The sequence below is a fragment of the Acipenser ruthenus genome, chromosome 4, assembly GCF_902713425.1.
Source record: "Acipenser ruthenus chromosome 4, fAciRut3.2 maternal haplotype, whole genome shotgun sequence".
NCBI classification, from domain to species: domain Eukaryota; kingdom Metazoa; phylum Chordata; class Actinopteri; order Acipenseriformes; family Acipenseridae; genus Acipenser; species Acipenser ruthenus.
Genome location: NC_081192.1, coordinates 88332900 through 88346951, shown reverse-complemented (window position 1 = coordinate 88346951; position 14052 = coordinate 88332900). Strand labels below are relative to the sequence as shown.

General features: G+C 36.4%; 1 protein-coding gene across 1 annotated transcript in view; it reads left to right on the top strand.

The window, feature by feature from the left end:
- Positions 1-14052, top strand: part of LOC117400323 (contactin-associated protein-like 2) — a 508692-nt gene that overhangs the window by 441784 nt on the left and 52856 nt on the right. Inside the window, exon 16 of the mRNA XM_034000113.3 lies at positions 8028-8198. Coding sequence (XP_033856004.3) covers positions 8028-8198 — 171 coding nt within the window. The remainder of the gene's footprint in view (positions 1-8027; positions 8199-14052) is intronic.

Here is a 14052-nt window from a genome sequence, read left to right as displayed (position 1 = left end):
TGAACTCTGGAGGAGGAGTTGTGAATAAAATACTATTTAAATACTGTTTACTCCTATCAAAAGGGAGCTTAGAACTTGCTACGCTTTGTTTAAAATTAACTTTAGTTCTAGTTGTTCAGTTGGGTATATTGCAAGTTGTGATTCATTTCCTGTTTAGATTAATTTAAACATGTTCATTTTTGCAGCCTTGTGATATTACAAATTTTAAAAACTCTTCACAATTTCACAGATATATGCAACATATGCAAGCAGAGTTGCATAAACGTTGCCTAAATTAGAAAACTCTTTGAAAATGTCCCTAAGAGCTTCCTTACACAACTCTGTATAGGTGCAATATCCTTGGCTTTAATACACTATAATCTCATTGGGGAATTGAAAGTTTCAGAACACTATTGTAAAATGAATTTATTTATTCAGAATTAGTCCATTGAGATGTATGTTATGGGTTTTAGGGTTGTTATGGTGACTGCTTTGTATGAAGCACTTATTAAGCATGTATTAAGTAAATGAATATTATATACAGTATACATTTATGATTTTTCACTAGACAAAATAAATGCTTGGGCACTTAAAAATCCTCTTACCCAGTAACACTGACCAACAAGTGTCCACTGAAGACCAAGTGGAGACCATTAAACTCACCTCACTTGAGCTTGTTGGATTTGAACCCAGGCCTCAAGAGACTATCCTTAAGATTGAAATTAAACACAAATCTGTTCATCTCTATCCTTACAAAATGATCTTCCAAGGCAATACAGAGGTACAGCAAAGGAAATACACTGATTCTGTATTAAAGAACAACTGTAGCTGAACAGGATTTATTTCAAAATTCATTGCACTCCCATTGCTAGAGTAGCCGTAGACTAATATCTACACTGTGTATTTATTATTTAGACTAGTGTGTCAGCCATACACTATTAATACTGTAGATGTTGTACTTGCTTGCTATTCCAGTGCTATGCATGCATCATATTTCCTGTAACACATAAAGTGTTGTGGGAGACTAAAATGTCATCAATTTGCTCAAAGTGAAAATAAGGTATATGGAAATTGTGGGGATAGTATGTGAATAAACAAAGAGGGCTTTAATATTGTCACTGTAAGACCGTATACCAGTGGTCTCCAACCCTGGTCCTGTCGAGCTACTGGGTCTTTTGGTTTTTGTTTCAACCAAGCTCTCAGTTATTGGCTTTATTAGTCAAGATTAACAGATGTTCCAGATCTTTAGACATTGATGACATAGACACCTATAAAACCTGTGGATTTTGGTCTCTCCAGGACCAGGGTTGGAGACCCCTGCCTTATACTCTATCTCAGGACCTTGGTGGTCATAATGCATGAATTCCACTGTATGTGAAACATAGAACCAAACACAGAGCTTTGACTATACTAGACTTGGAACTGATCCTTTAATATTACTTTGTTTAATTTGTTTACACAAATCTTTTGTCATCATCAGCACCCAGTAGGTATGAGAATCAGTGCTTCATCCAGGCCTGTGTGTTGTATAATGGAAAAAAGACAAGGGGGTGCAGCATTTATCACACTCATATTGCTTCCCAATGCAGGTAACTATTACAGTGGCAGTAATGATTACACTGTCTAAACGATTTCATTTTAAAAGACCAATGCACTGTTGGGCTATTCACACTAACTAATTTATCATTACATGACACCACAACCAAAAGTAAAAATAAACCTAGGGATAATTCATGTTTTCTAATTAGGGTGAAACAGATCATAGTTACCGTCAGGTTAGATAGTGGTAGCACTCTATTCCCTGTCACATTTTTGTGAATGCAACTAGACTGAATTCTTCATCTTAAAATGATGTGTTCAGCCTGCATGCACAGTGCTCATTTTGTATGTCTTCATGTCTGGATGTTTAGTGGTTGTAAGGCCGTGGATGTGTTTGACCTTGTGTAGTATCGTGATGAATAATGAATCTGGTTTATCTTTCGTTCTTGCACTTGTGGAAGTTACAGAACATGCTTCACACAATACAGGTCCAAAGTAAAAATGTCACACTCTTGAACTCTAACGGTCCTTGGGCAATGAGCTTTAAGTGGGTTCTATGGCTGCAAGATATTTGTAAGAAGACACTCAATTCAGAACAAATGTCAAAATGAGTCAAGCAATGTGTAGCAAACAGCATTAACCATTTTATCAAAATAACAGTCTCTCAAGTAAGTTCAATAATTACAAGTTCATCAAAAGAATGAAAGTTCAACACTTATATCAAGAGGAAATCATACATCTTGCAGGTTCAAAGGTTGGAATGTATACTCTCTCCTTCCTAAGCGTGAAGCTCTCAGTCTGCTTGCTCTCAGGAGGCTGATGGATCACCTGTTTAGCCATTAACAATCACTGCTTATATCACTGTTGAAGTTCCTCTTTCTAAATGCTAATCCAATTTTCAGAAATTGAACCAATTTTAATGGTCTCTGCTTAATGTGGGCTTTTGTTGGTGCACTCACTATTTCTTTCAAAATGCTTACTCAAAGTCATGAGTTAAACTTGAACTGGACATGGGATGTGACTGAGCTCTACTACCGTTATAAAAACAAAAAGTAGCCGCAGAGCAAACTCTGGCCACGTCGATTCAGTCCTCTCCTAGTATACTCTGTCTCTCTCTACTGTACGGAAACAGAGACATAATAAAACTATATTCTGTACTTCACTAATATACAAATGCAAAACTCAAATAAGTAACATAAGTGAACCAAATTAAATGTTATGATTCTTTAATAACAATAACATTAACAGCATATATGAGTATAAAAAGCATGTGTTATTAATGTATTAAACTTTGCCATTGCTATGGTTGAACAGCTGGAGAACAAGATAGTGAATTATAAATGTTATTTTATCTTTACTGTCCCACATGTCTGAAAGCTTGTGATGCTCTTAACATTTGTATGCCTTGTGGATTGATCTGAAAATGTAATCATGAAAAACATAATGGTGGGGGAACAATTCAAGCACAGGTACAGAGCATTCTCCCAAAACACCCCAAAAACCAACATACTGGATATTATGAGCTCAAGCAATAGAATGTAAGCCGTCACATAAATCTGCCTTCTAATGCAAGAAGACTTTGTTTATTTCCCGTTTTGAAACATTAACCATGTACTGAGTGAAAATGGTACATCTGTCCCATTAAGGTTTTTTCCCTTGTTTCTCCAGACACGACTGGTAACAGTAATACTTTTTTGGAGTGCCTGAGCTTTTGATCTTTGAGAGATTATGCTTAGCTGCCAGTGCCTTGCTGCATGATGTGCTCACTTAACCAGTGTGGGATAGCTGAAGGGGTAAGATGTCCCTCATGAGTACGCATTAGAGACATTGATATTTGGCACTTAAAGTACTCATCAAAAGTTAAAGAACCCTGTGTCAGCTTGGCACAAGAGTGCAGAGAGTCAATAGAGTAATCAATAATACTTTTGTTTCATGGATCTAAGCAGTGTGACAGTCTGTGGATGACTAAATTAAATGTTATGGTTCTTTAATAACAATAACATTAACAGCATATATGAGTATAAAAAGCATGTGTTATTAATGTATTAAACTTTGCCATTGCTATGGTTGAACAGCTGGAGAACAAGATAGTGAATTATAAATGTTATTTTATCTTTACTGTCCCACATGACATATTGCAAGTTTAGGAAAACCTTGAAATTGTTAGGAGAGGATATTTCAGCGTCCACTTTTAAACACTTTATCCTGTTAATTACTGGTGAACAGGAACGTGTAGTGAAAATATTTTATATTTCTCTTGTTTTGAATTGTTGATCTGGAAGCTATTACATTGTATTATAAAACTTTGACATTAAGGTTGAGCATAACTAGGATAATATTTGGGTTTAAAATAACAATAATAAAATAATAGCTAAGAATTCACATTACTGCCAATAGAATTTAATCGGAATAACCTTTATAATTGCTAATATTTTTTAGAAAGCACACACTTGGTAGCCAGGACTTCAAACTGCGTGCATCCTATATATATATACAGTAATAGGCATTCTCCAGTCACATAGTTGGCTGATACTACAGGATCAGTTGTCAGGTCACAGACACTAGAAGAACATATAAAATTGAAGGGCAAAAATTATTTTTCAACATTTCCCAACATCATTCTGTCTTTCTCCTCAGTAGGACTGTGTCCATTCATCACAATTATTAATACATTGTCTAGTTTATATTTTCAAAATCCTATTTTATTAAATTTGTAGTAATAATTTTCTACACTTCACCAAAGCAGTACAGTTCTCCACCATGGATTTGCAGAAGTATCAATTTATATACAATGCACATTTGAATATAGAAATAGAAGTACTTTTAAGAATATGATTAAATCTTACATTGTTTAAATGAATTTGAAGGAAATTACAAAACTCACTTTTAACTCATTCCTCCTTTAGTTATACAGCATCTTTGAGCAATATATTGATATCTTTGAGCAATACATTCTGAGCACACCCCAATAGGTACAGCTGCTTGCAACTCACTGCATTCCATAAAAGGACATTTTGTGTCAATTTAATAACTACAGGGTGCATTGAGTGTACAATGAGATTGCAATCAGAAGTGGGTGCAATCTGAAAAAGTCAAGGTTTATATTAGTAAGAGAGACAGAAATGATTTTTTTCTGGATTTTAACCACAAAAAAAATAGTAATTTGAGTTTTACTTCAAACTAATAAGTCTTTGGACTCTGTGACAGGCTGCTGTTTAACTCTCTTTAACCTGTGTTTATTCAAACTGTACCATATTCTATTTTTGAAGAATAACAGGATTTGGAATTCCAAGAAAAAAGGGAATTGCAGAGCAATTTGACTTCTTGTATAGTTTTCATACATTGCCCAAGGCAACACAAAGGTTACTTAGTTACACTCCTCCCCAAATATGCTACAGTACTGATTCTTATTGTGGACCTAAATTGTATAACCAATGCAAGGCACTCCAGCTGTAAACTATACAGTAGACCATGGTACACTGAAATGCCAATTCCCTTAGTGTTCAAAGCTTTAGCAAATGAAGCAACAAGCTGACAGTGTGATACTGCTACCTACCTCATAAATAATAATGCCCATGTGTCTTCCAAGTAATGTTATGTGTTTTATGTAGTGTTACAATAACCAGACAACCTACACAATGCAATTTAGAGAGGAGGTTTCAAAACTGTATTTTGTGTTTCAGTTGATTCAAGTTATTACAGAAGCAACATGTGTAATCTTTCTTCATAAAGGATGTATGTAGTTTGAACACAGTGTAAAATTATATTTATGTACTGTAATTGCTTTTTTAAAATCTAAAAGAAAACATTTAATGTTCTGTGGCAAGGTGCCTGCCCCTTTTATTATTTATGTATTATTATTATTTATGTTGTATTATTATCATCATCATTAATATATATATATATATATATATATATATATATATATATATATATATATATATATATATATATATATATATATTTGTTTGTGTGTTGACGAAAGCCGTCCAACATGATTATTCATTATTTGAGACCAGCGAAAACCCGATAAAATCTCGTGGGAATATGGTGGCTGGAGCCTTAATAATGTAATTATCTGATTAATGGTTAATTAAAGCACCAGCCACAAAATATAAAAGACCCACTCCGGGCTCATGCTTGGGAGAGTGTCGGAGGAGGGGCAAGACGTGGTTCCGTGTTTGTCTATTTTGTTTTGGCCGATGTGCCCTTTCCTTTGGTTTCATGTAAAGTCTTTTGTTTTGTTTAAATGTTTATTTTGTTTATTTATTAAAGACGAATGCAGTAGCACCGTTTAGCCTGTACCATCCTGTGTTTTTGTTTCATTTCCTGGTCTGACGTCACCACCCACACGCCACACAAAGCCATCTATGACATGTTCATATTTGGCAAAACAACCAGCAGTGCTGAGTAGAAATGAAGAAATAGCATTGCTATATGGATAGATGCTGTTCTAATAGCTGCTTTATTTGTACAGTTACAATGCTTTACCATTAAGATATAAAAAGTTCAATACAAATCACTGCAGGGAAAACAATGATATTTTGAAAAAAGGAAGGAAAAATAGTATAAAAAGGCAGTATTTGACCCTGGTAAATGACAAGATGTTACTTTAGTTTGAAGATATGTATATAGAATAGCTCTATGTCGGTTCTCATTTCAAAGGCAAAACCCATAAGAAAGTAGATGTTATGGCAAGTGTTTTCATCAGTGTAATGGGTTCTCATTTCAGTTAATGCCTAGTGAAGATTCAGGGGGGGGGGGTCAAAAATTATATTTATGAGAACTTTACTTTTGACAACAGAGTCAAGTGCCTCAGTATGAACAGCAGCCTTCACATTCCACTGATGTATGTCTGCATCACCTTCAGACCACCAACTCGCCCAACCGGTCATTAATGCCCAGGAAATGCCCTGCGCCTCGATTGCTATTACTTAATTGTATAAAGTACAAGTAAAGAACCTAAATATCTTCAGCAGAAGAAAAGGGGAGCAGTGATACTGTAATATTGCTAGTGCTTGTAAGAGATAAGAACTGAATTGTGTGACATTGGTAACCTACCCTTAAAGATTGTGTTTCAGACTAATCTCATTTTTGATTCCTTTCACAAACAATATATAATGCAAGTTGCTCTTTGACGTACAGACCTTGATTAATCTGTATGTTTATATGTTCAATGAAATTAGTACATCTTCAGAGTATGTCTGAGATTTCTCTTCTGTTGACAGGTGACGGTGGTCTATAGAGAGGTTTACATCCTCACTTGACTTGCCAGAAGCTCTCCAACATTTCCATTAAAGTGGCATTCGAGAATCTGTATTGGCTTACAGAATGAGAAGTGAGAGCTTCAACAAAAATACCTGTCAGCTCCTGAACCTCAGTTTTAAACTCATTGTCAGGACTTTGAAAAGATTGCAGACATAGTTAATTTGGCTATTCAGGGCAAATTGAAATGTTTAAAGCGCCTGTGCTGTAGATAAAACATTTCCTACAACCAACAAATCACAGGTCCATCCTCTACAAGCAGGCAGTTTACCAATTGAACAGTTAGATCTCAGTGTATTATAGCAGTATGATAGTGTGGCTATACACGTTTTACTGTTCGAGACATGTAGCGTGCATTTCTTCAGATTAACAAACAGCACTCCTTAAGGTTGAATGAAATAAAATATCTTTATTCTTTTTAAGCCTGTGCTCAAGTTGTGCATTTCACTGTGTTCAGGCTCATAAAGAGATACATCCGTAGTCTTCACACAAGCACAGTTGCAGTTTTGCATACATTCAGTAAACAGAAATGTTTGTAGTTTGTTGTACGAGTAAAGAGTTAGAACGTTCAGTGTATTCACTAAACAGAAAGTTTGTATCTTTACAGACCTTTATCCATTGTAAGCCAGTCCAATCGACAAGCAGCAAACACAATCCACTAAACAGGCAACAGAAGTAACCCGCTTGGAAGTTATACAGTCCTCAGAAAAGTTTTTACTGTAATCTACACTGGTCTTTTAACAATCCCAGTGTGCATGGACAGCTGCAACTTGTTACGATACAATTTCAGTATGTAACTAAATAACATAAACTGTTAGGTAAAAGCCTTAGTCGTCGCCTAGAGCACATGTCACTTTTTAGCAATTACTGGTTTCTGCATTCAACTGCAGCTTTCACAGCCCCAAGCCCAGCTCCTTCCCACACACTTCCCCTGCACATCACTTAATCAGCAAATGACGACGCAACCCAACACAACAACCGCACATCCAAACACACTGGGTCATGTATACTCGGTTTGCAAATACCTGTACTACAGGTTACATGTGGGATACCCTCTTTGATCCGGTCCCCAAAAGTAGATGCACGGTTGTGTTTCTCGAGAACATACAACTGAATAAAATAGTTAAATAAACACATAGCCCCTGTTAAAAAATATGACTTTAATAAATTTAATGAAAGCAACTAAGGGGAAAATAAATAAACATAATTTCATGACTGACTGTCTCTTTCTCTCTTGCAAACAGGTAATTATTGGAATGCTGCTGCCTTCAACACTCCCTCTTCCTACCTGCACTTCTCAACCTTCCACGGAGAGACCAGCGCGGACATCTCCTTTTACTTCAAAACTTCTGCCCCTTATGGTGTGTTTCTAGAAAATCTGGGCAATACAGACTTCATTCGTCTAGAGCTAAAATGTAAGTTTCTCCTTTTAACTTCCTAGAGTATGGTCCTCTGTGGCTGAAGGCTGGGAGTTCTAACTACTGATTTCTAACCCCTGAGCTGCCAGTCAGCAGGTGTTCAATATGTACAGTAAATGCTTCACCAAACTGCCTCACCAATGTGTCCTGAACCTAGCCCTGAAGGGACCACAATGAATATCTGCCCAATACTTCTGGAGACTATTCTCCAAGAGCCAGCTATCCTGATGATTATCCTCGCTTTCATCTGTAAGATGGTTCATTCAAGTCTCCAAAAGCTACAAAAACATTTTGCTCCCTATCTGTATCTATAACCAGTTTCAGTAATTATCCCTTTCTTAGCCTTGGTTTAGGCTAAGCAGGTGAGTCCTGTCTTGGAGATAAAACATACAGTAACAGTAATAAAAGTGAATCCAGAAGTAGCAAAAATAAGGCTTAAGTCATTTTCTCATAACTTTAAGAACTTTTGGTCAGCAGCAATAATAGGGCTCACAAGGAAGGTGGAAACACACACACACACACAATTAACTTTTAATTTAAAATGACACAAAACGAGTTTATATCATTATTTAATCAATTATTTATTGAATAAACTTTGTTTTGAAAAGCTAAGCATTTTTTTAAATATTGTATTTATTTTAAAAAATCTAAACCAAAAGCAGCTTCAGTATTTTCCTTGAAAATATAGAAAGGCTTCAAACTTCAAAGAAGGTAAAAATGAATGCCAATCCAAGTAGTGCTGTTATCAAAGTTCTGTATATAGGGGGCACATTTACTCTGAATTGCCCCTCAGGCATCAATTCTACAAGTCAACAGGGGCTGCACAATATGTTAACCTGCAGTATAGGAAAGACGTATTTTTTGAACTCACAGGATAAATAATATACTGTAGGAGGTAATAAGCAAGGTATTGTAAAGAATGCAGTTATCAAATACAGGGCTGGAAAATATTGTATTATACACACATCAACACTGATTCTAAGAGGATAGGGTTAACATGTTGGAAACATAAGGTTAAAAAAATGAACCTGCAGAGCTAAATCAATCATTTTAGAAGTAACTATTTTAGACGGTATCACCTAGGTGAAGTCAGCCTTGGCTGTGGATCACTTTTTTTACACCTACCCACCCCCTCCCTAAAGTCCCAATCTAAACAGGCACCCCAACTAATCAATAGGCCATTTAGTTGACTTGTAAGAAGTTTGTCCCAAAAGATTTCAGTTCAACCCCTGGCTGTGAACTCCGGGTGAAAGACTGTGAAAGACAGCCACGAGAAACAGGGGCTTAGCCGGTCCATTTGTCAAGCAATTCCCCTGTGTTCTCTCACTTGTCAGCAGCACAGGAGTGCCCTGGCAAAGATTGAGAGTTACCACGTCCATAGGTTTTTACATACATCTGTGGTGTGCCCTGGGATACTTGTTATGAAGGGTGCTATATAAATGAAATGTTGTTGTTGTTGTTGTTGTTGTTGTTGTTGAATCCAAAAATCATAATTATTTTTACACCCTGCTGGTCAGCCTCTGCAGCTTGGAAAAATTAAACCTATTTTGGGAAAGAGAGTGGATGAAAAAAAGCCCACTTGGTTAGTGTTTTTTCATTGGTCATTGTAAAGGAGCTACCAATCAGAACATGCGGGCACAGAGGCACTAAATGAGAAATTAAAGTTGCTGTATATTATGCATATAAATATAGGGCTGTGTCCGAAGGTTCGAAGGTTCATTCGCTAGCCAGGGATTTGAAGATTGTTCATCAGACTGGTTCACACGCTGTATATTTTTTTTCTTCTTCTTTCTGTTAACAGAAACTGTTTTTTCAATGTGTGAATACTGTAAATCACACATTAAATGTCACTTACATGCAAAATTCGATCTTTTGATTTGTATAATGCATATTACGTAAACAAGAGTTGTTATTAAAATCTGCTACCAAATAGTTATACATTACGTACAACTCTACATGGTGCCGCTGCGCTGGCGTGTATGGAGCAGGGTATGGTATTCAAAGCAGTGGGCTTGTACCTCTAGTGGCTGTATTGCTTCAGTAAAATATGTACTGAATACCTAGTGTGCAAGACAGTGTAAGAGAAGTGCTATGGTAGACTATGTTTGAAACATACAAAATAGACGCTAACACTAATAATTTTAATTTCAAAAAGCCCCTCCAGCTCATGTTAACCAGAAGCAAATTTCTTCATTCGCCATCTCGACAGCAAAGCACTGTATATTGTAAGCTGTATTGAAAGAAATGTCTCGAAACCCCTTGCTGTTTGGGATTTTGTTTGTTAAATGCCCAGATGACCAAAAAAAAGTTGAATGCAAACTGTGCAAGCGACTTGAATCATGGAGGCATAACCAATCCTGAGGTCACTTGACAAGCGTAAATTCAAAATATTATTAGTAGTATTAATATTTTTAGTAATAGTAACATGTGATAAGCTGCTTGGAACGGTGACTGTTAAATAAAGATTTGTCTGCTGCAGTTGGTGCTGGTGCAATGCAAGCTTACCTTATACATCGCAAGCAGCATCAATTCTGTGTAAATAAACAACGTGTAGTTTTATTTTTATTTAAATTATAAAAACATTATTACTGTTCTATATAACGTATTTTTAAACTACAGGTGAAGGTTTTATTCCATTTATATGGATTACCTGTAAAATAATAGGATTTTCAATCAAATATAAACAAGTAGCTATGGTGACGTCACCAGTAAATTATGCAAATGAGTACCATCGAAGGTTTGAACCTTCATTCGGTAATGTGTTCCAAACCTTCGAAGGTCAAAATGTAACCTTTGTTGCAGCCCTATATAAATATTGAGTGTGGTGGAGGACAGATTAAGGCCAAGGACTGCGTTCTGCATCCTTAAGGTTATACCTTCATAGCAGTAAATGAGTCAATGTCACATCATGGTTTCATTTTACCAGAGTGATGTTAATACCTGAAGGGAGCACCGCCCCTATATATATATTGTGCGTTATTTTTGTGATTTATTTTGTATTATTATCATTATTATTATTATTATTATTATTATTATTATTATTATTATTATTAATATATAGTGTTTTGTGTGGACGGCGAAAGCCGATATTATTTGTTATTGTTTTATATATATATAATTTAAAACCTCGTGAGGATGCGTGACTGTCAGCTACTTAAATAAATCACTAGCTGATCAGTCCATCCTTATTAAACTTGTACAGACTATGGCCGAGGGGTAATAAGATTATTAATAGCTAGTTAACCCCTCAGCCAGAATATAAAAGCCTGCAGCTGTCTGCCCTCAGGGAGGAGTGTACAGAGGAGATTACGGGAGAGCGAGCAAGGAGAGAAAGAAACTAAAATATAAACAACTGCTAAGCGTGCTGGTTTTTTTTACACCAGCACGATACTTATTTGTTTATTCGTTTGGCCAACGTGCCCTTTTGTTTGTGGTGTTTGTTTTGTTTAAATCTTTTGTTTTGTTATTATTTAATAAAATAGCTGAGCGCTATTGCGCTTCAGTTTCACCCGCTACTTCCTGAGTCTGTGTTTCTGGTCTGACATCACCACTGAAAGCCACCTGATCACAAGGTCATACTTTAGTTTTTTGATACTTGGTGCTGGAATATTAACATATTCAAGACCATACCCATTCATCTATTTCTAACACACTATAGAACAAAATAGCATGTTGTTGGGGTTTTGTTGTTGTGTTTTTTTTTTACTGTAAACTATAAACCATTTAAAATGGTTGAACTGTTACATATTTCATTTAAAATGTATTTCCCTGGACATTATTGCACATAACTTAACACAATAGTTAGTTAATTGTTGACTGAGACCATTGATTAACTTAAATGAACTTTGACACAATATAAATAGAAAGTTACCACACTGTTTACAGTTTACAGATGGTGTGTACCATGAAAAAAAAACATAGCAAAGAGTAGTATAATGAAACTATTGTACAGAACAGAGAAGTATGGGACAGCTGTATACGTTTAACAACAATACAGTAGTGTTTATCCTCCGATGCTACAATATCATGTTATGCGATAACCACTAAAGTTGCCAAAGTTCAACACTATTTAACCATTATACCCCTTGTACGGCTGGTTTCACAGGCCCCAATTAGCACTAATCCTGGAATACTGAATGCTACTTTAGGTAAGGTAGTCCAAGACTAGAGCTAATCGAGGTCTGTGAAACCAAACGAAAGATGTGGAGTTTTTAGACAAGCTAGGCATTCATCATTCCCGGTCTCAGTCATTTCTTTCCACCTTTGTGTCAGCCATCCCATCAAGGCTGAGAAACCTAAGTGTGACAGTGTGGTGTGGGTGATGAATAGATGGACACAGGAGTCAGACAGTTCTCTTTGAGAACACCACACAGGCGCATATGATTTATTTACACACAAGGGGGAACCCTTGTATTTGGGGAGTCTTATACTGACAACGGCAAGCTGGTGGAGGTACATGAATGTGTTGTTTAATAGTTAGTCTTTTTTAAAGGCAGGAGGTGACTTTCATTTAGAAAGAGGAATTATTTATTAAAAATATGTGCCTTTGCATATTACTATTTTATACCATTCATGTCCCTAGGGCTGGGACGATAGTATTTTTTTTACTATTGATGCATCGTTTTCATAAAAACCCGATCGTTCTTTCATAACGCAAAGGTATCGTGTAAATAATAAGTACATATATTTTCATCAAATCTAATCACGAAAAGTAAACGTTTCTCCAGTTGAATTGCTTCATAATAGGATCCGATGGGCTCAGTTGCAGTAACATGCATCTTTACTTTCTCCTCAGAATCTTAACTTATTAGCCACAGTGTTTTTCTGGACAAAATTGTTTTTTTTTTTTAAATTTAATTAATTACCTCGTGGTATCTTCTTTTACTAAGAGGTTGTTTTGATCAACCTGTACTTACTGGGATAAATCACAGCTGGGTGTTTTTATAACAGACACTTTACAATACCAGGGAATGCACCCGGATTGGTGCAAACACTTATTTTTAAGGGTAATCCCGTGATACCCATTGGTAGATGCACACAGGGGCTGGGTGTACCCCGTCACAGATGGTTAATGCAATGTAGGGATTTTCAGCTGTGGCCTGTTTTGCAGGTTACAGGTTTATCAAATCAACTTTGCCACCAGCAGAGTAAGTTTGAAACTGCCTTTGTTAAAAATAGTTCAGCCGAAGCTTGGAGGACTTTCATTTATGAATGCAGCTGTATTCCAAATACTAAAACACTGAATTTAAAGTCTAAATTAACTTCCAGATGCAGATATTTCCCTGAAGAGGATATTCCAAAAGTTTAAAGCTGCAGTGTCTGCAATCTTACTGAAAATTACAGCAACTGCTGATGAGAGTTGGGAATTAGAACACATGTTTACTGGATATATATATTATATAAAACTCCAACACATGTTTATAGCAATAACTAGTAAACTAGTGTACAGTAGAGAGTGATATGGGAATGAAACTTCAGTCCTTTCCCATCCTGTCCTGTCAAAAATGTTCCTGTCCCATCCCATCCCATGAAAGAGTAATCATTTCCAATCCTGTCCCATCCGTCCTGTCCAAATTTGTGTCTGGTGGCAGAGTAGTCCCATTCCTTCCCATTCCCGGAAGCATAAATCCCGTTCTTGCCCATCCTGAGAGGTTCAGGTTCATTCCCGTGAGCTTCACTCCTGTACCCATCCCATGCCGCAAACTTTAACACAATATATTTCCCGTACTGCGGGAGTCCCGTGGGAGTCCCGTCTTCATGTCACTCTCTAGTGTACAGTATGTATGCTCTGAGCGCACAGAAAATGGGTGTGTGCCAAAGACTTGGATCATACAGGTATCCGTTCTGGCAA